The sequence below is a fragment of the Hyperolius riggenbachi genome, chromosome 8, assembly GCF_040937935.1.
Source record: "Hyperolius riggenbachi isolate aHypRig1 chromosome 8, aHypRig1.pri, whole genome shotgun sequence".
NCBI classification, from domain to species: domain Eukaryota; kingdom Metazoa; phylum Chordata; class Amphibia; order Anura; family Hyperoliidae; genus Hyperolius; species Hyperolius riggenbachi.
The window spans coordinates 262,726,129-262,753,586 of record NC_090653.1 but is presented as its reverse complement, the minus strand read 5'-3'; the positions used below and the strand labels follow the sequence as shown (position 1 = coordinate 262,753,586).

The window sequence follows — 27,458 nt, the reverse complement described above, 5'->3', positions numbered from 1 at the left end:
TATCCCACCCACCTGTGATGTATCCCACCCACCTGTGATGTATCCCACCCACCTGTACCCCACCTGTGATGTATCCCACCCACCTGTGATGTATCCCACCCACCTGTGATGTATCCCACCCACCTGTACCCCACCTGTGATGTATCCCACCCACCTGTGATGTATCCCACCCACCTGTGATGTATCCCACCCACCTGTACCCCACCTGTGATGTATCCCACCCACCTGTGATATATCCCACCCACCTGTGATGTATCCCACCCACCTGTGATGTATCCCACCCACCTGTACCCCACCTGTGATGTATCCCACCCACCTGTGATGTATCCCACCCACCTGTGATGTCTCCCACCCACCTGCGATGTACCCCACCTGTGCACATAAAACATACACAATGACCAATTATTAAACATCAATTTATTGTAAAAAATTAAGACATTTAAAATCACTTAAAAACTTGAAACTCCAAAATAAACACATTTCAACAAAACATTAAAAACCAAACATTCACCCTCGTCCTGGTGGTGTGGTAAAATAAAGTCTCAGTTGGTCCCTGTTCCGCAGTGACACTACCCTTGGCCTGGTTGCATACCTCCGCAGGGGCATTAGTGGAAGCACATTCGGGGGTTCCGGAGTCTCTCTTTCCTCCTGCCGCACAAAGTTGTGGAGGATGCATGCTGCCTTCACCACGACAACTGCGTTGCCCGGTTTCAGCAGCATGGGCGTGTGGAACACCCTCCACTTTGACACCAGGATCCCAAATGTGCACTCCACCATTCTCCTTGCACGGTTCAAACGAGCATTGAAGTGTAGCTGGCTGGCATCAAGTCCCCTGTCTGGGTACGGACGCATTACATGGTCGGACAGGGCGAAGGCCTCGTCCCCCACAAACACATAGGGGTAGGCTGGTGCCCTTGTCCCAGGCCAGGGTCTGTCACGGGGGAGACGCAGTCTGCCTTCCTCCATCAGCCGGCAAAGGGTCGTACGCTGGAAAATTCCAGAGTCATTGGAACTACCGTACGACCCCACGTCCACGTACACAAACTTGTAGTCCGCATCTGCCACTGCCATTAGAACAATGCTGAAGTATTTTTTATAGTTGAAATAATGGCTGCCACTCCCCACGGGTTTCTGAATCCGGATGTGTTTCCCATCCAGTGCGCCAACACAATTAGGAAACTTGCACTCGGTCCAGAAGCCCTGGGCGATCTCCTCCCATTTCGTGGTGTCCGGCACAGGCATGTATCTGGCCCTCAGTCGCGTCCAAAGGATCCTCGAAGTCCTCACGACGATGCCTGCCACCGTGCTCTTCCCAATACGAAATGTGACATGTAGCGATGTATATGTTTGTCCAGTTGCGATGTACCTACAAGAGAAATGATCGAAATCAATTTTTCATGTCGTTACAGGAGAAAGGTTCAAGACAAGGTGGCGCAATATACGTGATGCATACGTGAAATGGCTACGGAAGAAAAAACTTGCCGAACGAAGTGGCAGTGGCGGGGGAAAGCGACAAAAAGACTACCAATTTGCCAAGCAATTGTCTCATCAATGCAAGCCTGGAACCTAGACTGTAAGTACCACTACTGTGGGCAGGAACTGAGAGCTCATTTACTACCATGACTTCGGCCATGTATTGCTATAAACTGGCCTCAATTCCCATGGCTAGCGAACTTTTCTCACAAGCTTTATCAAATGTTTGGTAGAAACGGTTGATAAAGTGTTTGCTAGTGTTTGCTAGCTCTGTGAATTGACGCCACATGCTGTTTGGCACACCAATAAATATTGTTTTTATCTACAGGACTGAAGACAATTTGGAGCAAGAGGAACCGACCCAGGAGGCACGGTTCAGCAGTGAGGAGAGCTTGGTGGATGATGACGTCGCCGATGTAACCTATTTCCCCGAGGAGAGGAGTAGGAGGAGGGAGTCCTTAGCTATCCCAGCTCTCTCCTTTGATGATGACTTGGGAGAAGAGAGCTTGGATGTTGAGGTTGCAGGACCGAGTGTGGAAGAAGCTGCACCTCCACAATCGACCGCTATGGAAGCTCCAGGGGAACAAGAACAAAGTGAGGAGCACCGAGAGACTGCAGCACAACCAGCGCGCAGGGCAACCCCGACACAGGCCAGAGGACGGGAAGATGCTGCCACATCACCAGTGAGGACCACCACACCAGTGAGGCGTCGAGGTACCCTCCCCCCAACAAGGAGAGAGACAGAGTCCGAGATGTCCGGGGCTGTCTCCGGACTTCTCGGGATTCTTCAGAGCCACCAAACTCTCATAACCCGGCAGTTGCAAGATGAGGACAGGGGCCATATCATGGAGCAGTACAAGTCCCACATCACTTCACTGCAATGTGAGCTCGACGCTGTACATGGGCACTACAGGGACGAGCTTAAAATGATGCATGAGATGCACAGAGGAGAAATCGACCAACTGCGTGCGCAGCATCATCAGTCGGTGGGCCAGCTGCAGAACATGATGCAGCAAATGCATCAACAAAGCAAGGAACTACTGAAATTGCAGGCACACCCGTGTTTTCACACTGTGATGTCTCTAATACCATATTTGGAAAAGGTGCCTTCCCAAAACATGATGGCGTGCCATTCCACTTTGCTGGAGGTGATCAAACAGCACATGGACACGCCATTATTGCAACCACCAATTTTTAGACCCCCACAACCAACAGCGGTGCCCACCTGGCAATCATCACAGATGTACACCGGCTACAGAGGCAGTCAATATGGGCCACCGCTGTCAGGGTCCAGCTCATCCACGACCACCACCCAAGAGAGTCCAGATTTCCAGGCAGCAACTCCCACCTTTTCTAGTAGTGGTGCCGATACAATTTGAAAAAAAAAGTCAAATTGTTCCTGGACATGCTCCTCTGAATACCTCCGATCCTCGGAGGAAGGATACCATCACAGGGCTTTTTAGCCCAACCTTTTCCCTGCCCCATCTCCTTCAACCAAGGTTCAGAGGTGTTCAGATGACCATGTCAGGGAACTTTTGGTTTTGCTGGACTTGAACTTTAGGGCCTGGTGTCCCCGAAAGACACTACCTGGGTCACAACCTTGTGCCTGTTGCACTGCACCTGTAGTCCTGCACCTGTGCCTTTGATTCCTCTTGTTCCTTACTTTGTTGTTCCTAATCACTTGCACAAGACCCTTGGAGCCATGGGTGAAGGACACCTTCACTGGTCGGTGAGAGGCCTAGCCTTTTCACTGACCTGTGTCCTTCATCCATGGCTCAGAGGGTCATGTGCCAGTGGTTAGGTTTTAGAAGCACTAATAATTTAGGGCCTGGTGTCCCCGAAAGACACTACCTGGGTCACAACCTTGTGCCTGTTGCACTGCACCTGTAGTCATGCACCTCTGCCATCGGTTCCTCTTGCTCCTCACTTTGTTCTTGTTCCTAACCACTTGCACAAGACCCTTTGAACCATGGATGAAGGACACCTTGACTGGTCGGTGAGAGGCCTAGCCTTTTCACTGACCTGTGTCCTTCATCCATGGCTCAGAGGGTCCTGTGCCAGTGGTTAGGTTTTAGAAGCACTAATAATTTAGGGCCTGGTGTCCCCGAAAGACACTACCTGTAGTCCTGCTCCTCTGCCATCGGTTCCTCTTGCTCCTCACTTTGTTCTTGTTCCTAATCACTTGCACAAGACCCTTGAAACCATGGATGAAGGACACCTACACTGGTCGGTGAGAGGCCTAGCCTTTTCACTGACCTGTGTCCTTCATCCATGGCTCAGAGGGTCCTGTGCCAGTGGTTAGGTTTTTGAAGCACTAATAATTTAGGGCCTTTTGTCCCCAAAAGACACTACCTGTAGTCCTGCTCCTCTGCCATCGGTTCCTCTTGCTCCTCACTTTGTTCTTGTTCCTAATCACTTGCACAAGACCCTTGAAACCATGGATGAAGGACACCTACACTGGTCGGTGAGAGGCCTAGCCTTTTCACTGACCTGTGTCCTTCATCCATGGCTCAGAGGGTCCTGTGCCAGTGGTTAGGTTTTTAAAGCACTTCAATTTTAGGGCCTGGTGTCCCCGAAAGACACTACCTGGGTCACAACCTTGTGCCTGTTGCACTGCACCTGTAGTCATGCACCTCTGCCATCGGTTCCTCTTGCTCCTCACTTTGTTCTTGTTCCTAACCACTTGCACGAGACCCTTTGAACCATGGATGAAGGACACCTTGACTGGTCGGTGATAGGCCTAGCCTTTTCACTGACCTGTGTCCTTCATCCATGGCTCAGAGGGTCCTGTGCCAGTGGTTAGGTTTTAGAAGCACTAATAATTTAGGGCCTGGTGTCCCCGAAAGACACTACCTGTAGTCCTGCTCCTCTGCCATCGGTTCCTCTTGCTCCTCACTTTGTTCTTGTTCCTAATCACTTGCACAAGACCCTTGAAACCATGGATGAAGGACACCTACACTGGTCGGTGAGAGGCCTAGCCTTTTCACTGACCTGTGTCCTTCATCCATGGCTCAGAGGGTCCTGTGCCAGTGGTTAGGTTTTTGAAGCACTAATAATTTAGGGCCTTTTGTCCCCAAAAGACACTACCTGTAGTCCTGCTCCTCTGCCATCGGTTCCTCTTGCTCCTCACTTTGTTCTTGTTCCTAATCACTTGCACAAGACCCTTGAAACCATGGATGAAGGACACCTACACTGGTCGGTGAGAGGCCTAGCCTTTTCACTGACCTGTGTCCTTCATCCATGGCTCAGAGGGTCCTGTGCCAGTGGTTAGGTTTTTAAAGCACTTCAATTTTAGGGCCTGGTGTCCCCGAAAGACACTACCTGGGTCACAACCTTGTGCCTGTTGCACTGCACCTGTAGTCATGCACCTCTGCCATCGGTTCCTCTTGCTCCTCACTTTGTTCTTGTTCCTAACCACTTGCACAAGACCCTTTGAACCATGGATGAAGGACACCTTGACTGGTCGGTGAGAGGCCTAGCCTTTTCACTGACCTGTGTCCTTCATCCATGGCTCAGAGGGTCCTGTGCCAGTGGTTAGGTTTTAGAAGCACTAATAATTTAGGGCCTGGTGTCCCCGAAAGACACTACCTGTAGTCCTGCTCCTCTGCCATCGGTTCCTCTTGCTCCTCACTTTGTTCTTGTTCCTAATCACTTGCACAAGACCCTTGAAACCATGGATGAAGGACACCTACACTGGTCGGTGAGAGGCCTAGCCTTTTCACTGACCTGTGTCCTTCATCCATGGCTCAGAGGGTCCTGTGCCAGTGGTTAGGTTTTTGAAGCACTAATAATTTAGGGCCTGGTGTCCCCGAAAGACACTACCTGTAGTCCTGCTCCTCTGCCATCGGTTCCTCTTGCTCCTCACTTTGTTCTTGTTCCTAATCACTTGCACAAGACCCTTGAAACCATGGATGAAGGACACCAACACTGGTCGGTGAGAGGCCTAGCCTTTTCACTGACCTGTGTCCTTCATCCATGGCTCAGAGGGTCCTGTGCCAGTGGTTAGGTTTTTAAAGCACTTCAATTTTAGGGCCTGGTGTCCCCGAAAGACACTACCTGGGTCACAACCTTGTGCCTGTTGCACTGCACCTGTAGTCCTGCACCTGTGCCTTTGATTCCTCTTGTTCCTTACTTTGTTGTTCCTAATCACTTGCACAAGACCCTTGGAGCCATGGGTGAAGGACACCTTCACTGGTCGGTGAGAGGCCTAGCCTTTTCACTGACCTGTGTCCTTCATCCATGGCTCAGAGGGTCCTGTGCCAGTGGTTAGGTTTTAGAAGCACTAATAATTTAGGGCCTTTTGTCCCCAAAAGACACTACCTGTAGTCCTGCTCCTCTGCCATCGGTTCCTCTTGCTCCTCACTTTGTTCTTGTTCCTAATCACTTGCACAAGACCCTTGGAGCCATGGATGAAGGACACCTTGACTGGTCGGTGAGAGGCCTAGCCTTTTCACTGACCTGTGTCCTTCACCCATGGCTCAGAGGGTCCTGTGCCAGTGGTTAGGTTTTTGAAGCACTTCAATTTATTAGGGCCTGGTGTCCCCGAAAGACACTTGGGCAGCTATGCCCTGCAACTCTTCCAGCACAAAGTTGGTGGTTGGTGTTCCTTAAAACTGACCGGGCTATACCATAGATATGTTATTTTTTTGTCTTCCATGTTGGAAGAATGTTTCCATGTTGGAAAGTGGTTGTTTTTGCAATAAAAAAATTTGTTTTTACATACCTCAGTGTGATGAGTAGTTGTTCTTGTGGTGTGACTGCTCTCCTGAACGTGGTATCCTTCTTCCTAAGGTCATCCTTCACCATCTCCAAAAGGGTATCAAACCTGTCAGGAGATGTAAAGGAAGAAGCTGTAAAGTATGTTGTGGGACAAGGTGTTGGGTGGAGGATGGGGGAGGTGTGTTTACAGAGGTTTGGGAGTGTTGTGGAGGGTGGGGGTGTAGTGTATAGCTAGGTATACAGGGGTGTGGGGGTCAGGGTGGTGTGTTTAGCTAGGTATACAGGGATGAGGTGTTGTGGGGGTGAGGGTGGGGTGTTTAGGAATGGTGGGGGTTGGTGTATTTAGGCCTATATACTTACAGGGGAATAGACATCCGAGTGTAGCTGTAGAACTTCTGTGGGTGTCGTCTGAGGTCCCGGTAGAGGGCCTGGAACTCTCCCTTCCTCTGCCTCCTGGCTAGTAGAGGGTGCACCCACCATCTCCTGCGAGGAGCACGCCTTCTCCCCACATAGTAGTAGGTAAACAACAGGAAGGAGAGAATTCCCAGGTAATAAGCGTAAAAAATGACTGGATCCATGGTCCCAACTGCTGTCTCTGTATCCAAGGATGGTCTCCACACGTCCAGCTGTCTCCAACAATGACCCCAGAGCTTCTGCTGACCTCCCAGAACCCCAGGTATTTATACAGGTTGTTATCTCTTTAAGAATCCGGATCCGGACCGCAACCGTGTTCATACCGCACGGAAACCGTATGCAACCGGACCGGATCCGGACCGGATCCGGACAGGAACCGTACGGTTCAGGTCCGATCCGGCTCCGGTGCGGTCCGGACATCCGGTGCGGTTTTCGCAAAACCGCAAGTGTGAACGGGGCCTTAGGAACACCGTGGAATGTCTGTGTTGTGTGAGCACAACAAGAGAAACAAGGGTAGGAAGCTGAACTCATGTTTGTCATTAATCTGCAGGGAGGGCGGAGCTGAACTAAAGGGATTGCTTTATGTTCACAAAAGTGTGGAATGTCACTTCAATTATAAAGGGACACAGTTGCTTCTGCAGGATGACTCGAAGGCCACACACACACACACACACACCCCTTTTCTCCCCACCAACAGAGCTCTCTGTTGGTGGGGTCTGATCGCTCCCCCTGTTTGTTTTTTATCAATATTTATATATGTTTGTTTTTGTATTAAAAATACGTCTTTTTTTATTTTTATTACCCTACGCCAGCCCTCCCTCCCCCCGCCAGCCAATCCCTGTGATCGGCTGTCATAGTCCATCACTATTTACAAGCTTATCATTTTAAAAATGCTCGTAATATACCCTCTTCACGTGCATATTTTTGTTCAGACCCTTAGTTAACACTTTTTTTTTAATTGTAATTTTTTTTTCATAAATTTTATTTGGGTAATTTTTGGTGTGGGAGGTAAACAGTTAATTTTAAATGTAATAATGTGTGTTTTTTTTGTAGATGTAATTTTACTATTTAGCCACAAGATGGCTACAGTGAATTTTTTTTTTAATTTTTTTTTTTTATTATTTTTTATTTATTTATTTATTTTTAGTCCTGGAAGCTTCCAGGAAGTATAAGGAGGACGGGAAACTTATTTTTCTCTGAAAAGAAGCAGTCTGTCTTTCTACCGGGAACTTAAGATGAATGAATGGGAACCATGTTCCCATTCATTGATCTCCGGGCTAACGAGGGAGGCACGGGAGCACGCAGGTGCACACATGATCGCGCACGGGAGCACGCCACATCACAGCAGCAGCCGCCTGGACGTGACAATCACATCCAGGCAGCATAAATGGTTAAAGGACAACTGAAGTGAGATGTTTATGGAGGTTGCCATTAGTGGTGGGCAGAAATTATGCCTTATCGCAATTATGCATTGCAATATGAAATTTGCAGATTACATATAAAAAAATTAGCATGGAAATGTAATCACAAACCGTAATTATGCATGTTTGCGTAATTTTATACACAACAGGTTTTACGCATGCAAACAGATTTTTCACATTGATTATTTAAATAACTGCGTGTGTCAGTATGCTGATAGCTGATGGATGCAATTTTTTTCCCCCGCATATGAACGCCTGTTTTTGCATTGAATATATATGTATGTATATATAACTGATAGCTGCGCAGTATACTGGCGAATACATGCAAATATTTGAACACGAATTACGATTATTTGCATAATCACAGCCAAAATTACAATTCACAAACCTAGTATGCTGTACGCAATGTAATCACAATAAAGCAATGCATAATTGTGAAAAATTACGCAAAATTTTGCATAACCGTAATTGACCCATTACGAGCACCACTTATTGCCATATTTATTTCCTTTTAAACATTACCAGTTGCCTGCCAGCCCTGCTGATCTATTTGGCTGCAGTAGTATCTGAATCACACCAGAAACAAGCGTGCAGCTAATCTTGACAGATGTGACAATGTTGTTAGACACTTCTTATGCGACATGCTTGTTCAGGGGCTATGGCTGAAAGTATCAGAGGCAGAGGATCAGCAGGGCAGTCAGGCAACTGGTATCGCTTAAAAGATGTCCTTTAATTTGTGTTTGATAGGCAGCGTTCACACTTATCCTCACCAGGGATGAGCAGAAACTACGCCAGTGCGAATTTACGCATCGTAGTTGATAGGTGACGTTTCAAAGCCACGCTTACGAATTTACACGTAGCGAAGTACCGCTACGCGTAGCTTACGCCCACTATGCGTAGTTAACATGTGTATTGCATAGTGAACTATGAATGCATTACTCGCGTCTAATTTTCCGCGTGTGATTGTATTTACAAATTGTAAAGGGGAATGTACGCATAGAAGAGTTCCCGGTACAAGCATTTAAAAAAAAAAGAGGAATTAATGCGTAAAATTTTCTGCATACGGGCATAAGCATCCGCATACACTACGCTTCACACTATGCGTAATTGCGTATTTTAACTCGTAGTCTACGAAATGCATACAAAGCGAATATTTGATTTCGAAGCCGTATGGTGGCGAAGCGTAATTGCGTAAAACTACACGTAGTTCCCACGTAGCGAAGTTGGCTGACGACGACCATCCCTGATCCTCGCACTTTGTGCATGCGCTATCCCGTTTGTACGGATTGCGTTTGCAGCTTTTTGGGTGTTTTTCAGCTTTTTTTTTTTAGTTTTGGTGCAGATTTGCATACGAGTCTTGGATTGTGATTTTTTTTTTCATGCACACCAATGACGTTAATTTTCATGAACATGTTTATTAACTTCAAATTCACATGCGATTTTTGCAGTAAAAAAACCTTAATTTCCCTGTGTTTCCATTGACTTGCATTAAACGCGATCCGCATATCGCAAGTTAAAAACAACACTGCTGCATGATTTCAAAATGCAGAAAAATCATTAAAAAAAGAAAAAGGGCCTATTTCCACTACACGCAGATTGGATGCAGAATGAATGCAGAAAAACTGACTCCAATGAAAGCCTATGGGCCTGTTTCCACTAAACACGATATTTCTGATGCAGATTTTCCCATAGGCATGCATTGGAGTCAGTTTTTCTGCATCCATTCTGCATCCAATCTGTGTGCAGTGGAAACAGGCCCAAACACAGGTCAAATGCGGTTCTCTTGAAAACTATTAAACCTCCTACACACGCCTGGTTTAAGTTGGCTGAGGTGGCTGATAACAATCTCTTCAGCCGACAATCAGGTGTGTGTACAGCCCAGCGCTATGTCAACTACACAGCAGATGTGTGCAGCCCCGCCCAGCGATGTCGCTGCAGGGAATCAGCTCCGGATCCCTGATGGACGATATGCGTTGTTCGTGTGTAGGCGGCCTTAGATATGTGATGAATGAAAAAATGCAGTGATGCATAATGTCCTTGCTAGAGGTTGAAAATGTTATAGTGTTTAATATTGTCTTCAAGGTGAAATACCAAAAGTAAAACACAACAACACATAGGAGTTTATATATAGCTAACTCACGTGGTGTATGTATATAGCTTACTAACACCTGCAGTTTAGGATTTTATGAGGAGAAGGCAACAGGAGGGTTAGGTTGTCAAGTGCTCAGTGTATTTAGATCTATTGCACGGGCTTTGATCCAGCCACTGATTGCAGCTGACCTATACTACTGAAACATTCCTTTGGTTCTTTGTTAAACAATGCAAGCCTGGGCTTGTCTGGTTCACCTGACCTTGCACAAGCAACCAGGCGTTAAACGATAAGCCCCAGGGGTCATCTTTGTTTCTTCAGCAAATGATGATGTGTGGGACATTGCCAAGCACTGGGGAGATGGGGCGTGTTGTAACTCACAACACTACAGCTAGTAATATTTCTATGTTCTGGGCCTGGCGTCTTGCTGGCAAGGAAGTCCAGGTCATTTGGTGACAGATAGTTCAGTTCTTGACAGCTAGATCTGAGCTCGGCTATGTAGGTCTGAAGAGCCAGCTACTTTGAGGCCATATCTTGCACTAGGGATTCATTCGTTCAGTGTTCAACATGCAGAACGGATCTAATATTTCCACCTTCACCTACGACAAGTATCCCGAAAAGTTGCTAGAGAGGATATGGCAGTTTCGCTCCAACCGGGACCTGTGTGACGTAACTCTTGAAGCTGACGGAGTCTTCTTTCTGGCTCATAAAGTCATCTTAGCGTCTGCCAGCTCCTATTGTAAGCTGCTCTTTGCAGAGTCTAGGACAGATAACGTTATCAGACTCAACGGCGTCAGCGCTAAAGGACTCCGCAATGTTTTGGATTTCATCTACTCCAACAAACTTTCTCTGTCATTGTCCAATATTGAAGAGACGTTGAAGACGGCTGAGGTCTTGTTGGTTCGGGAGGCGGTGAAGTTGTGCTTTCAATTTCTGGAAGAGGGCTTGAATCAGGATACATGTTTAGACATCCTAAATATTGTCAAGAAACATGGTCCAGATGAGTTGAAAGAGAAGGCCAGTGGCTATGTTGGCCATCACTACAAACACCTTCCAGGACACTATGGAGATCTGAACGAGGTGGACAAGAGAACACTATGTAAGGTACTAGAACAAGAGGATGTTCCGGGTTGCAGCGAGCTTGAACTGTTTCGAATGGCAGTGACGTGGTTGCAACACGACAGCTTCAGGCTAAAAGAGGCAGGAGATGTCTTCAGAAGGATCAGATTCCCCCTCATTTCTCTGGAAGATCTCCAGAAACATGTCAAAGAGACTCCAATCATGAAAACAGACTCCCACTGTTTCAGATACTTACAAGAAGCTTTAAAATATCATTCCCAAGTTTACGCTCAACCCGTTCTACATTGTGAAGGTGCCACAATTAGGTCCACCACAGACAGCCTCCTGGTTTTGGGTGGACGGACAATCGATAACCAAGTGTGCAGCAGCATCTGGGTCCAGAACCAAGATGGCAGCTCATGGTCTGAACTAGGGGAGATGTGCACTCCAGTGTACAACCACAGTGTGGCAGTCATCAGTGACTTCCTGTATGTCATTGGAGGTCAAACCAGGTTTGACCCAGCAGGCAAACATCCGTCCAATGAGGTAAGAGTGTTGGACTATTATGATAAAATTAATATATTTTTGGACAAATCATTTATTTTAATTCTTTAGTTTGTCTTTTCACCCCCTTAATGAATTCCATTTGAGTTAGTCAATAAATTTGACTTTTTTGAAAATTTCGAAACAGTTCCATCCATTGCCCTAGTCCAATAATGCCAGAGCATATTGAATAATCACTCCTGGCTAAAGGACCATCTTCAAAAATTCTCTAACCATCATTGAGTAAAATATAAATTTGCATTTGCAAACAGAAGTAATTTGAAATAAGCCAGCTTTATGTGAGCAATAAGGAACTCTCATGATGCTTCACATTTCTATATTAAAAAGTGTACCCGTGGTGACATGTGACATGATGAGAGAAACGTGTATGTACAGTACAAAACAAATTACCGTATATTCCGGCGTATAAGACGACTGGGTGTATAAGACGACCCCCCAACTTTTTCAGTTAAAATATAGAGTTTGTGATATACTCACCGTATAAGACTACCCCTCTTCCAACGTACACCAAATTTGAAAAAAAATCATATACTGGTGCTGTACTGTATGTGGTACCCAGTATATAACAGTATATAGTCAATTGACTGGATGGACTGGTCAACTCTCCCTAAGTGGATTGGTCAGCTCTCACTGTCTCCCTGTTTATCAGAGCAGTATGCAAGAATAGATCGCGCTGTGCCCATAAAATACGCCTCTTTCACCCCTCTGGCCCGCCCTTGTATCCTATTTACCTCCCTCTCTGCCTGTCAGAACTCACACGTATGCGCCTGCGCCGCTTTACTACAGTCCTCAGCAGCAAGATCTGAGAGGCGGTAACAGGATAGGAGGTATCACCCAGCATCAATGATACCCGGCATATAAGACGACCCCCAACTTTTCAGAATATTTTCAAGGGTTAAAAAGTAGTCTTATACGCAGGAATATACAGTAATACCTAGGCTGTTTTACTTGTTTTATTTTGCTGCCTCAAAGAGTTAATTTCTAGACATGCAACTTAGTGACAGCTTCTGTCTTGTTGGTACCTTGTCGGCAATATAGTAAACATCACGGGGGCACATTTATACACTAGGGGTGGGTTACAGCACCAGGGGTTTCGTTATGCTTGTTGTTCGTCCCGATACTGCTTGCCATTACCGCAGCAAACCTGATTGACCACGACAGCCCAACATCTTGCAGCAGGTCCAATCGATACATGTGACCAATTTCAGCCCAAAATTGGTCGCATCATTGCTTGGGCATCCTCTCGGTGGCACCAATTTTCATCCAATTCAATGATAATTATCGAATGGTTGGATGCTGTGACTTTAATTACTCCGTCTCTTTGTATTGGTGCTTCATTTTTATCTTGTTACATGAAATTCAAGTAGTCCTATAGCACCATCTAATGGCACAACCTGCTTATTGTATGAATTTGTTTTCCATGGGTGGCTGAACTGCTTGCTTGAAGAGGAGTTCAGCCACCTGGCTGCTGGCCACAATTTTGCAGCAATAACATGCAGCCGAATGGCAGTATTCGGTAACACTGCGCATGTCACATTTGACCCTCAGTGGTTTTACCCAGCAGGAAAAAAAATTCTTCTCATTTTGCGTCTGAGCACAGCAACTGCTCAGATGCAACTACATGGAGAGGCCTCCTGTCCACCAACCCTGCCGACCAGGAAACAGATACTTACCTAAGGAGAGTGAAGGCTCATGGTCTTATAGAGCCTCCCCGTTCTCCTCCCAGTGTTCTCGTTCCCCTGCAGGCTCCTCCGTTTGAATCTCTCACCACAGAATACTTTGGCAATCTGAGGAAGCACTGGGGTCCCCGAAGACCAGCGGCTCTGTACTGCACAAGCCTGAGTGTACCAGAGAGGGCGCTTGCGCAGTACGGAGTGGCCCATTGTCTGGAGCACTCGGGATTCTGATGGTGGGCCACTCCGTACTGCGCTGCCGAAGACCACCCAACGCGGAAGTGAGCAGTCCGAATGGTCATGGACTGCTAAGGGGGAGCCTGTGAGGAGCGAGGACACCGGGAGGAGAACGGGAAGGCTAAATAGGACCCAGAGGCTTCACTCTACTTAGGTGAGTATCAGTTGTTTTTTTTAAATCCACTTCAGACTCCCATTAAAAAAGCCAAACGCACATCCAAAGCCTATAGCGTATGCAGGGCTGGTTCAAGGACTGATGAGCACCGATATCCCCGTTATTACCTATGTGCTCCTTGAGGAACTGCACAATACCAGCATCGTAATTTAACTGTCTTGACGGCCGGCACACTGCCCGTCTTCTTCCTGCCTCTTGTGACCAGCGCATGTTATGTGTAAGTGTAATGACTTGTACCGGTCACAAGAGGCAGGCAGCAGAAAGAAGACCAGGAGCACAAAGGAACAGAACAGCGCCCCGCCCGCCGGGAACAGGTGAGATACCCATTAACAATTTTGCAGGGGCCCCAAGGAGCATGTAACCGTTAAGGGGGAGGTCAGAGGCCCAGCAGTGCTCAGGGGCCCGGGGGCATTTGCCTCCCGTGCCTTAATGGAAGCACCGGCCCTGAGCGTATTCATTTTACAGAGCCATACTAATCCGCCTTTCAGACGATATTTTCCGTGATTCATGTGAAGGATCCCCATTGGTCTGTTAATAGACAAAAGGGGAGCCTTGGAGCCAAAATTCAAAGATGCTTTTTGGCTCTAGCTATACTAAGTATAGCTAGAGCTGTGTGCGCACGGGGACCGGCGGTGTGTGGCGGCGTCGGAGATCTTCAATCAAGGCCGTAAGTTCGAAAATATTGGCGTGGGAACATTTTCTTAAAGGTACAGGTAAGTATTTCTGAAGATAGCAAGATAGAGGATACTGTTGTCGTGGGACATAACAGAGGCTATTGGTGTGGGACATTACCGAGGAAATTGGCGTGGGAACATCTTCTTAAAGGTACAGGTAAATATTTCTGGTTAATTAAGATTAATAAAACATATTTCTTGTTGTGTTTTTATTCGTTTTAACCCTTTATGGAAATGCGTAAGGGGTACTTTGTACTCCTATAATCATTTCTCCTTGGAGGGGGGCGGGCATCTTGGGTCCTCTTCTTAAAGGGGACTCCCAGATGCCACCATGGACCCCCCCCCCCCCCCCCCAGGGAGTCATCGTCCCACCTCCTCCTGTCCTGGGGCACCGGAGGTGGGGAAGAGCCCCTTGTTCATGGATTGGAATATTGGTATAACCAGTCGGCCGGGGCTCCGCATTCTGGCTATCCCAGCCTGCATAGGGGACAAGGGGTTAAAGAGGCTCAGGACCCCACGTCATTTTTTTCCCACTATCTTTTCAACATATCCTGAAAATTTGGTGTTGCTAGGATGTAAGGGGCCTTTGCTATTAACTGCTAAAGTCAGTGGGAATTGTTTCACTAAGAACTGTCATTTGCCGCATTTTAATATTTACTTTTTTCCTTTGAAATGTTAAAATCGATTTTCTCAAAAACTGTAAGGTCTTTTTGTTCCCAGTGTTCTTCTTAACATATCTGGCAAATTTGGTGTTCTTACCATGTAAGAGGGCTTTGCTATTAACTGCTAAAGTCGGCGGGTTTTGGCGGCTTTTTAATCACAAATACTTTTTTGTTTGAAATTTGAAATTCGAATTTCTCAAAAACTAAAAGTTTAACCACTTTACCCCCACGCGTACGTATTTCTCCGCCCCTTTTTCCATCCTTTAACAACCAGGGACGGAGAAATACGTACTTTCCGCGTTCCCGACGCTGTCCGCGCTCCCGCTCGTAAACACGCCGCCCGCCGCTAGTAAACGCCGCCGCCCGCTCGCCCAGAGATCAATGAACGGGAAAATCCATTCCCGTTCGTTGATCTAAGCCCCGCAATGATCCGCTGCTCTCCTATGGGCAGCGCGATCATTGTGAGAAAAAACTCACGTGTCCAGCCTCCTTATACTTCCTCCAAGCTTCCGGAAGGAAGCTTGGAGGTCGCATTAAAACAAAAAGTTACTGTGGCCATCTTGTGGCCAAATAGTAAACTACACCCTACACATTTTTCACATACAAATAAATGACTTTTACACATAAAATTAACTCATTACCTCCCACACTCCCCATTTTTTTTTTTTTTTGGTAATTAAAAAAAAATTAAAAAATTTACAATTAAAAAAAATACATAAATAGTTACCTTAGGGACTGAACTTTTTAAATATTTATGTCAAGAGGGTATAACACTGTTACTTTATAAACTATGGGCTTGTAATTAGGGATGGACGCAAAAATGAAAAAAATGCACCTTTATTTCCAAATAAAATATTGGCGCCAAACATTGTGATAGGGACATAATTTAAATGGTTTTATAACCGGGACAAAAGGGCAAATACATTTCATGGGTTTTAATTACAGTAGCATGCATTATTTAAAAACTATAATGGCCGAAAACTGAAAAATAATAATTTTTTTCCCCACATTTTTCCTACTTTCCCATTAAAACACATTTAGAAAAAAAAAATTCTTGGCATAATGTCCCACCTAAAGAAAGCCTAATTGGTGGCGGAAAAAACAAGATATAGTTCATTTCATTGCGATAAGTAATGATAAAGTTATAGATGAATGAATGGAAGGAGCGCTGAAAGGTGAAAATTGCTCTGGTGCTCAGGGGGTAAAACCCCTCAGTGGTGAAGTGGTTAAGTTGTAGCCAAATCTCACTTTTATAATCCATGCAATTTTGGTGATTGTAGCATGTATGGGGAATTTCCGTGATTGCCTCATTCATGGGAAAAATCCAGGTCGAATTTGTGAGTCCATTTCAAATCCGAAAGTTAATCACGGCATTTCCGGATTTTTTTCAACCACGGCCGAATAGTCAAATCCGTGATTGGGGGCGTATCCGAGCATCACTGAAACTGGCCTTTTGGATGTTTTCTTAGTCACATCATTTAAAAACATAATTTATGGTCTTATCAGCTGCTGTGTCATTCCTGCAGGTGTTTCGATTTGACCCGCGCACCGGATCCTGGCTACAGGTTGCCGCCATGTTGGAAAGGAGGACGCGCTTTCACACAGAGGTGATTGGTGAACGCATCATCGCCGTGGGAGGAGGATCTTTATTCGGTCACCTGACGCAGAGCGTGGAAGAGTACCTTCCTGCAGAGAACAAGTGGGAATACACCTCCCCGTTCCCCGTCCCCGTGGCTGACCACGCCGGCACCACCCACAAGGGCATTCTGTACATTTCGGGTAAGTGTCACCGCCAGTCCCCTAAATATTGCAAGGCTGGGTTCCCACCACACCGGATGCACAATGGCGAGTTCACAGCGTATCCTGAGATCATGCTGTGCCCTGTCACGGGTCCATCAGCTGCCTATTGGGTAATCAAAGTGCGGGGATAATGTCCTTTACAGTGATTGGACCCGCAGGGGCTCAGGGCAGGACGAGTGGAGCTCTCGTCATTGCCAATTAGCAGGCATAAGTTCATAGCGCTTGCTATGCTACTCTGATGAGGCATGTTAACGCTGATAAGGCACGCTATTTGTTATAGTGAATCAACCCCACTGTATGCTTGGCAGTTGGAAACAGCCGTCATTTCCCACAATGCAAAGAGGTTCACAGACAGGAAACTGTTACGGCCATGGTCCTGACATCACACTGTGGGAGGCAGTGGTGTAACTAAGGAGCTATGGGCCCCCTTAAAGCACTCTAAACAGAACAATTAATATTGAGCATCAAAAGCTGCCAAGAACAGCCACAGAAACATATAATCGGGAAACAGTTTGTAAAAGATTACAACTATTCAAAGCACATATAAAGGTGATGATTACTAACATAACACCAATGAAGAGCTAATACAGTGGCTGAAGGATGGTCCAGGGGCCCTGGTGCAGTCACAACCTCTGCACCCCTTGTTGCTACGCCACTGGTGGGAGGGGTTTCACCACAATATCATATACAGTGGTGTGAAAAACTATTTGCCCCCTTCCTGATTTCTTATTCTTTTGCATGTTTGTCACACTTAAATGTTTCTGCTCATCAAAAACCGTTAACTATTAGTCAAAGATATCATAATTGAACACAAAATGCAGTTTTAAATGAAGGTTTTTATTATTTAGTGAGAAAAATAACTCAAAACCTACATGGCCCTGTGTGAAAAAGAAATTGCCCCCTGAACCTAATAACTGGTTGGGCCACCCTTAGCAGCAATAACTGCAATCAAGCGTTTGCGATAACTTGCAACAAGTCTTTTACAGCGCTCTGGAGGAATTTTGGCCCACTCAACTTTGCAGAATTGTTGTAATTCAGCTTTATTTGAGGGTTTTCTAGCATGAACCGCCTTTTTAAGGTCATGCCACAACATCTCAATAGGATTCAGGTCAGGACTTTGACTAGGCCACTCCAAAGTCTTCATTTTGTTTTTCTTCAGCCATTCAGAGGTGGATTTGCTGGTGTGTTTTGGGTCATTGTCCTGCTGCAGCACCCAAGATCGCTTCAGCTTGAGTTGACAAACAGATGGCCGGACATTCTCCTTCAGGATTTTTTGGTAGACAGTAGAATTCATGGTTCCATTTATCACAGCAAGCCTTCCAGGTCCTGAAGCAGCAAAACAACCCCAGACCATCACACTACCACCACCATATTTTACTGGTGGTATGATGTTCTTTTGCTGAAATGCTATGTTACTTCTACGCCAGAGGTAACGGGACACGCACCTTCCAAAAAGTTCAACTTTTGTCTCGTCGGTCCACAAGGTATTTTCCCAAAAGTCTTGCCAATCATTGAGATGTTTTTTTAGCAAAATTGAGACGAGCCTTAATGTTCTTTTTGCTTAAAAGTGGTTTGCTCCTTGGATATCTGCCATGCAGACCGCTTTTGCCCAGTCTCTTTCTTATGGTGGAGTCATGAACAATGACCTTAATTGAGGCAAGTGAGGCCTGCAGTTCTTTAGATGTTGTCCTGGGGTCTTTTGTGGCCTCTCGGATGAGTTTTCTCTGCGCTCTTGGGGTAATTTTGGTCGGCCAGCCACTCCTGGGAAGGTTCATCACTGTTCCATGTTTTTGCCATTTGTGGATAATGGCTCTCACTGTGGTTCGCTGGAGTCCCAAAGCTTTAGAAATGGCTTTATAACCTTTACCAGACTGATAGATCTCAATTACAGTACTTTGTTCTCATTTGTTCCTGAATTTCTTTGGATCTTGGCATGATGTCTAGCTTTTGAGGTGCTTTTGATCTACTTCTCTGTGTCAGATAGCTCCTATTTAAGTAATTTCTTGATTGAAACAGGTGTGGCAGTAATCAGGCCTGGGGGTGACTACAGAAATTTAACTCAGGTGTGATAAACCACAGTTAAGTTATTTTTTAACAAGGGGGGCAATCACTTTTTCACACAGGGCCATGTAGATTTGGAGTTTTTTTCTCACTAAATAATAAAAACCATCATTTAAAACTGCATTTTGTGTTCAATTATGTTATCTTTGACTAATAGTTAACGGTCTTTGATGAGCAGAAACATTTAAGTGTGACAAACATGCAAAAGAATAAGAAATCAGGAAGGGGGCACATAGTTTTTCACATCACTGTATAGAAATGTACCTGATGATCTATTCGATAAAACGTAAAGATCTCTTATGAGAAAGAGGGTATTGGCTCCTGGGTTAAAGTTCCTCATTAATGTCCTGTATTCAGTTTTAAAGTGTAACTGTCGGGCATAAAATCAAAAATCAATTCTTTATTTTTATCTGGTAAACAAGTAATAAGGATGCTAATCAGGAAATCCAAAAGTTAAAATCTCTATTACTTTTCTTGTTTGTAAATGATCATTCCCCAGTTTACCTGACTCTTATTTGGTACGTTGCCGCACAAAGGAAGTTGCAGGGCATGCTGGGTTGTCCTTTTTTGCTTCTGTACATTAGTTAAGTCTGAGGGGGAAATAAAGAAGCAAAAAAAGACAACCCAGCATGCCCTGCAACTTCCTTTGTGCGGCAACGTACCAAATAAGAGTCAGGTAAACTGGGGAATGATCATTTATAAACAAGAAAAGTAATAGAGATTTTAACTTTTGGATTTCCTGGTAAGCATCCGTATTACTTGTTTACCAGATAAAAATAAAGAATTAATTTTTGATTTTATGCCCGACAGTTACACTTTAAGTGTTTTCACATCATTTGTTTCCCGAATACAGGTGGATATTCCACAGGCAAAACTCTGAACGATGTGTACAGCTATCTCCCCAGACTTAAACGCTGGGTGGTGAACCGCGCCATGATGTACGCCCGCTGTGACCACGGCATGGCCACTATCGGAGACAAGATCTTCTGCGTTGGCGGACGCACACTGAATGCGGTAAGAACCAAGCAGCACAACCAGCACATAAATAAAAGTAGGGCTCCTCTTTATTGTAATAACTCTATTCAAAATGTCTTCACATTGTTAAAGGAAAAAAAAAGGTACAACCCAATCCCATCCCTTCAGTCACAGCTCCAGCAGTTTTGGACTGAAGACCTGGAAATCAAACTGCAGCTACTTTGCTTCACACAGGGGGAATAATTCAACCCCACAGAGACAGATCTGGTCACTGGGCCGATGTGCTGTATACGTAATATAAGGACGCCTGGAAATTCGGGGCGCCCAGGAAAGCCGATTGTAGAATATCGGTAAATTTACTGATATTCTACTATTAAAGTGTGAAAAAAGAATTGTAAAATATCGGTATTAAATACCAATATTCTACTATAGCTGCAACTAACCCTACTCTGACAGAACCCTCCCTCCTAACGCCTTACCCTAACCCCCCCCCCCCTTGGCACAGACACCCTTCCTGAGGCCTAACCAACCCCCCTGCACAAACAATCTTCCTGATGCCTAACTGCTTCAAACCCCCCCCCCCCCCCCTCGCACAAACACCTCACCTGGTGCCTATGCAAAAAACACACAGAGTAGCGCAATGATGGATAATTCTGCAGTGAGTGTTACCATCGATATTGTCCTTTGCACTGAGGTAACATTGTGTTTGTTGTATTACCTGAAGCCTTACTAGCCCCCCCCCCCTGCACAAACACTCTTCTTGATGCCTTACCACCCCCCCCCCCCCTGCACAGACACCCTTCTTGATGCCTTACCACCCCCCCCCCTGCACAAACACTCTTCTTGATGCCTTACCACCCCCCCCCCCTGCACAGACACCCTTCTTGATGCCTTACCACCCCCCCCCCCCCCCCCTGCACAAACACTCTTCTTGATGCCTTACCACCCCCCCCCCCCCTCCTGCACAGACACCCTTCTTGATGCCTAACTCTAACAGCCCCCCTCCCCACACAAACACCCCACCTGATGCCTAACCGCCGCCCCTTGCACAAAACACCCTCTGACGTCTAATCATCCCCTCACACAAGCACCCTACCTATGGCCTAACCTTAACCACCCCCCACCACCAACTGCCGCCCCCCGCAGCAAAAAAAATGTGAAGAAGTAAATTTTCGGGGGCAGCCGTAGGCGCCCATTGAAATGGCGACATTGAGGACTTATTTGGGTGCTCGCAGCAGCTGAGAAACATTGAGCACTAAACCCAGTGCCCACTATTTATCAGGCGCTGCGGGCACCAAATTTCCCTTCAGTGCTGCTATTTCAATGGATGTCTATGGAGGTGCTCAAACTTCTGCCACTAGTGGGTGCCCAAATTGCCTGCTTTGCAATGTACTACCATACTATACTTCAGAAATGATGAGTATCCCTAACGTTTGGAAAGGCCTGGCAGAGCATTAAGAAGGAGGAAACCCAACATCTGGAGATGTCCATGAGTTCAAGACTTCCGGCTGTCATTGCCAGCAAAAGGTTTTTAATCTAGTATTAGAAGTGAACATTGTCAGGAACCGGCCCACGGCACGCCTGCGTATACGGTTCCCGACTGCGGGTTTGACCAGATTAAGCGGGGAACAGCCTTATTTAAGCTACAACCAAGGCTGGAACCCCTCAAACACTTCCCACTGCCACCACTAGCGTTGCTAGACACGTTCACTCAGCTATCGAGTGCTGCTCAATACACAATCTGCGTTTTTGTATTTGGGTCAGCTTTGCGCTTAGGCCAAATACGGGAACGCCACGCACCCACACACACACACAGTTGCAATCTTACACTGTCGTGAAGCAAAGACCCACTAACAGTCGTTCCGAACGATACTGTTAGCCACTCTGCTGTCGCTACTCGCACTGGCGTTGTTCGTACGTTGGGTCAGCTGCGCGCTTAGGCCAACGTATGACAAACGCCCCCACACACAATGCAATTACAATTTCATACGGTAGTGTTGCTCAAGAGTACGATTAGGCATGAACTTATACACGGTTACACTTCAGTCTCTTCTAGGCTATGAGTGTTAGTTTAGTACGGCAGAAGTCAAACTTATTAAATAATAATTTAATATTCTAGAAAAACATAGAACAGTGCAGAACTTAATAGATACAAAAAGATTACAAAAAACAAAGTAAAAATAGTTACAAGATAAAAGTTACAAAGATAACACACAAAGCGATTTTGCTTACCAAAATAAAGGGGTCCAGATAGAAGAATCGTGGACTTTTGTGTGGACGGACACAGTTCTGGCTAGGCCAGGAGTCCACTAGCTTAGGCCAGGAGACCAGCCGTAGCTACCGTCAGAAGAGAACTGATTTGAGGTAGATGTCCCCTGGTTTTTATAATGAAATATTCGCCTCGAGGCTGTAAGCCTGTGTGGACGGGGGGAAGCTAGATTTAATTACATCCTCAGTCATAATTGGATCTCCAGAGATCTAACATCCACCTGCGAAAAATGTACAATAGCCCACATACATAAAAAGATTTCCCTAGTCCACGTTACAGGTGACAACCCCATTGTTGACAGTACTTCCTAGCTGATCAAAGATAAGGAGGTTGCACCTCCACCAATAATTCAATTTCCACAGGTAGAAAATGGTATCAAAAGGACTTCACCCCTTTCCTCAAGACTCTTAGCAGGCTTTCCTTGTATAATGGGACAATAGCTGACACCAGACTCAAAAGCCATGCCGACCAGCCTATTCTTCCTCAATTGGCCGCTAATTAGCAGTACACACAGTTTCCCCTGCTGGACAATGGGGCAGAGGTAATGGACATCTACATACCGAATTACATTAGACTTTAGTTTACTCTGGCCAGGTGACCAATTACACCCAAGCCCAATACACATCTGAGGTTTTACCCAGTAGACAGAAAAATGAAAATATTATCCTTACATCATAAGCACCCCAATATATTCCTGACAAACATTTTATTTCCAGTTATTTAATTTGTCCAATTACTTTTGAATCCCTGAAATGAAGGGATCGGGTTAAAAACTGCTTTAGTTGGCTCCATGGGCAGTGCATGCTGGGGCACTGCCCCCTCTCTCCCCCCGGGAATCACTGTGCCCCCCTGCTCAGTAACAAACAGTTAACTGTTTCCAGGCCCTAGCAGCGTACAATGAACAGGATAGGGTCTGTAAAAATCTCTATGTCAGCCTGAGTCTATGTAGGCGTTAAGTCACGCAGGGTCTTATCTATTTACCATAAATAACTCCCAATCCTTGCAAGAGCCCTTGTAATCAATGTATCTGGATGACACTTATATTTGCAAAAAAATCTCTCTACCTCCTTCTGATTGTGTGTTCTAATATTGTCAGTCAACAGGAATAGAGTCTGAAGAAGGCTTACTAGCTAAAAGCTTACTGTATTTCTTTTAATATAGCCAATAAACTAGAGCGTTTATTTTACAGACAAAAAGTTACATAGCCACATAGTTATTTGGGTTGAAAAAAGATTTACGTCTATCGAGTTCTACCAGTATAAAGTACAACTCCAGCCTGCTCCCTCACCTATCCCTGTTGATCCAGAGGAAGGCGAAAAACTCTTACAAAGCATGGTCCAATCACGATTACCAAGTTCTGAATCAGAATTACCAAACAACGATTTTGATAACCCAGATGGGCCCCACCAGCCAGCGTGCCCCCTTTATACTCCCCCCCCACCCCCCCCCCAAATTTTTATGCTGGAGCCGCCGCTGCTTAGCTCACATTTTTATGCAACTGTTTTGTTCACCTCACTGAATTAAAGCTGAAAGTCTGTTAAAAGTTGTCTCTGTCCAAATATTTATGGGCCTAACTGTATGAACATATGAACTTCTTGTTGTGAGTTTGAGTAAATATGTGTTTAGGTAAATATCGGTGGTCAGTGGCATCAGTGGACTATACCCCTCATCTCTGACCTAACTCAGACAAATACTGTATTTTTGGGACTGTAAGATGCTCCTGACCATAAGACACACCTAGGTTTAGAGGACAAAAAACAAGGGGAAAAAAATATATACAAAATCTGGTGTATCCATAGTGAAGGGGCATCTTGTGGATTATGCCCCCTTGTACCTCTTGTGTCTCCCTCTGTCCTCCTCTGTCCCTCGTGTCCTCCTGTGTCCTGCACATGCCCCCCTTGTGTGCTCCTCTTTGCCTCTTTGCCTCCCCATGTGTCCTCCTCTGCATGGGCACAGTACAGGGAGTCCCCCACATTGTGGCGGGTTGGAGGTTCCTATTGGCAGGCGTTCACAAGTCAGGAATTCCCTGCATTTGGACTATAAGAAGCAGTGACTTTTTCCCCACTTTTGAGGGCGAAAAAGTGATTCTTATAGTCCAGAAAATACGGTAAGTCTGTAATTATTGGGTTGGGCTGTTTGAAGCATCTGAGGTCTGTATACTTACTTTAGGGAAGAATGGGCTGGTTTATGTAACACAGAGATTTGGAACTCTCAGCATTCCAAGTCCTTCTAGAAATTCACTTCTGTGCAGCTAACACAACACTTAAGCTGGCCACTAACGGTCCAATTTCTAGCGAAAAATCGTTCGAGCGATCAGACATTCTGATCGGACGAAAAATCGTTCACTACACCATCAACTAACCAATCATTGCTTCCTATCTATCACGACCACCAAGAAAATCCAAATTTTCGTTCGACAAAAATTCATTCGGGCGACATTTTTTTTCACTCGTTCATAATCGATTGTGTCCACCAATGGAGAGTACTTACAACCAATCCGATCAGAATTTCTGATCGTTTGAACGATTTTTCGCTAGAAATTGGACCGTTAGTGGCCAGATTTAAAGTAATCTAAATTAGATACAAATCTAATCAAGGAATAGGTCTGTACATCCAAAACTCGTATTCTCCTTAATCTCCATTTTCTGCTTTGTTGTAGGCCAAGGAGTGGATCCACGTGAACGAAACTGAGTACTACTGTCCCCCGACTGATCAGTGGAGCACCTTGACACTATCCCCCTTTGACTGCTGCCAGTTCAGCATTGTCACCCACCAGTCCAAACTCGTCATCACCGGAGGTGGGTCACTGAGGCGCATGAACAAAGAAGATGGCGTCTTCGTATACGATCCAGTAGCCAAAACATGGAAGAAGATGGGGTCGCTGCCCTGGCCTTTGGTTGACCATAGTTCCTGTGTCATCAAGCTTCCACATGGAATGATCACTAAACCCAAAGAGAAAGCAGAGGAGATGCCTTCAACTCCCAACCTCAAGAGATCAACTCTCAACCTGTTTATTACTGGCAAACAAGACAGAGAAGAACAGTAGGGACTTTTTAAGGACTAACTGAAATAATCCATTTCCTTGTACGTAAGAGATCACCTATTCATACAAACCTAGATCATCAGTAAAGTGTGTACACACTCACCCCCAGTGATGTCCGATTCCCTTGTGCACACCACTCCCCTGCCCACCCCATGACATCACACAAGTGACACTCCGTCATCCCTCCGCCCCTCTGCATAGCAACAGTATGCGTCATCAGCTACACAACTGACTCATGCCTGTGCAGCCCAGCGATGTCGCCCAAGTGGACTGGGTCCCGATCCCCGTTGGGTGACATCCATCTAGGCTGGGTGTTCGCAGTCTGTTCGTTTATGATGTTGGAATTTTGGCCCTGTTATTAAACTAAGCAATGCTTTGATCATACAACAGACTCAACCTGAAAGAGAACAGTCTACAAAGCCTCGTAAAGTGTCTCAATCAATCCAAGAGGGTGATAAATCCTCTTGTCAACACTGGAAATGCTATTGACAGCCCCCAACCACAACCACCACCACCAAAAAGCAGCACGGTGGCATAGTGGTTAGCGCTCTCGCCTTGCAGCGCTGGGTCCCCACTTCGAACCCCAGCCAGGTCAACATCTGCAAGGAGTTTGTATGTTCTCCGTGTCTGTGGGTTTCCCTGGGCACTCCAGTTTCCTCCCACATCCCAAAAACATAGAGATAAATTAATTGGCTTCCCCCTAAATTGGCCTTAGACCAGGGATGAGCAGAAACTACACCAGTGCGAATTTACGCATCGTAGTTCGCATCTACGCATCGTAGTTCATAGGCGAAGTTTCAAACCTACGCTTACGAATTTACGCGTAGCGAAGTACCGCTACGCGTAGCTTACGCCCACTATGCGTAGTTAACATGTGTACTGCGTAGTGATCTACGAATGCGTTACTCGCGTCTAATTTTCCGCATGCGATTGTATGCATACAAATTTACGCATTAGAAAGGGGAATGTACGCATAGAAGGGTTCCCAGTATATGCATTTCTAAAGAAATTAATGCGTACAATTTTCTGCATACGGGCATAAGTATCTGCATACACTACGCTTCGCACTACGCGTAATTGCGTATTTTAACGCGTATTCTACGAAATGCATACGAAGCAAATATTTGTTTTTGAAGCCGTAGTTTGGCGAAGCGTAATTGCGTAAAACTACGCGTATTTCCAGCGTAGCGAAGTTGGCTGACTACGACCATCCCTGCCTTAGACTACTATACATATATTACACGATAAATACATAGACATATGACTATGGTAGGGACTAGATTGTGATGCCCTCTGAGGGACAGTTACGTGACAAGACAATATACTCTATACAGCGCTGCATAATATGTCGATGCTATATAAATAGTTAAATAAATATAAAAATTAGAGGTCCTTTGCTGCAGGCAAATTTCCCCTTAGGGCCCCAGACCCAACTGCCACCGCCCCAGACCACCCTTCAACTAAGCTGAGCTCCCTGGGACCTCTGCAATGTCTTTGGCAGAGTATTGTCTAGCCTGTCCCAATCTGTCAGGTCATAAAGACTTTGCAAGGATGAAGTTGGGGAGTGCCTGAAGCCACGGACTGACAGAGGAGTGCACCCACCGGGACAGGGGAAACACTACTCTGCCAAAGAGATTGCAGGAGCCCCGGGAGCACAGTTAAGATGTGTTGGGAGGGACACCTTGGGAGGTCCCTCCAGGCTCTGTGGCCCTGGGGCAATTGCCCCCTTTGCTTCTATGGAAGCACCAGCCCTGGGTAGCCAGTAGAGCAGTAAGCCAGGAGTCTGCTGGCTGTTCCCCGAACAAGTCTATATAGCACAGTATGCATATAATGCAAGCAGATGTGATACACACACTCACTCACACACACACACACACACACTCACAAATACAGATAGGCAGTTGCCATATTTCTATTGGATTAGGTCCACTTTAAAGCAGATTTGTCACTTTTTAAACAATTGTTCTATAATTGAATGTATTTTTATTACTTTGGTTACTGGTAATTATGGATCACAAATGGGGGGACTAGCATGTGCATGCAGTTCTCCTTTCTTTTTATTCCACTCCTGTTTTTATTTTAATGTTTTTGTTTGATGCTATGAATATATATGATTAATATAAAATCAAATAAAGAGAATATATATAAAG

General features: G+C 45.7%; 1 protein-coding gene across 1 annotated transcript; it reads left to right on the top strand.

Annotated features, from left to right (window-relative positions):
• The first annotated feature begins 10,683 nt into the window (after positions 1-10,683).
• LOC137527816 (kelch-like protein 9) lies at positions 10,684-25,530 on the top strand. Its single transcript, XM_068248758.1, has 4 exons — positions 10,684-11,721; positions 16,687-16,939; positions 19,875-20,035; positions 24,925-25,530. Exons 1-4 carry the CDS (start codon positions 10,684-10,686, stop codon positions 25,309-25,311), a joined length of 1,839 nt encoding a protein of 612 aa, XP_068104859.1. The 3' UTR covers positions 25,312-25,530.
• Positions 25,531-27,458: the final 1,928 nt, after the last annotated feature.

Excerpts from the sequence above, each read along its gene's own strand:
- LOC137527816 (XM_068248758.1), top strand. The coding sequence starts at position 10,684 with ATGCAGAACGGATCTAATATTTCCACCTTCACCTACGACAAGTATCCC. Across the intron at positions 11,722-16,686 it reads GCAAACATCCGTCCAATGAG|GTGTTTCGATTTGACCCGCG; the intron begins GTAAGAGTGTTG and ends TCATTCCTGCAG. Across the intron at positions 20,036-24,924 it reads GCGGACGCACACTGAATGCG|GCCAAGGAGTGGATCCACGT; the intron begins GTAAGAACCAAG and ends GCTTTGTTGTAG.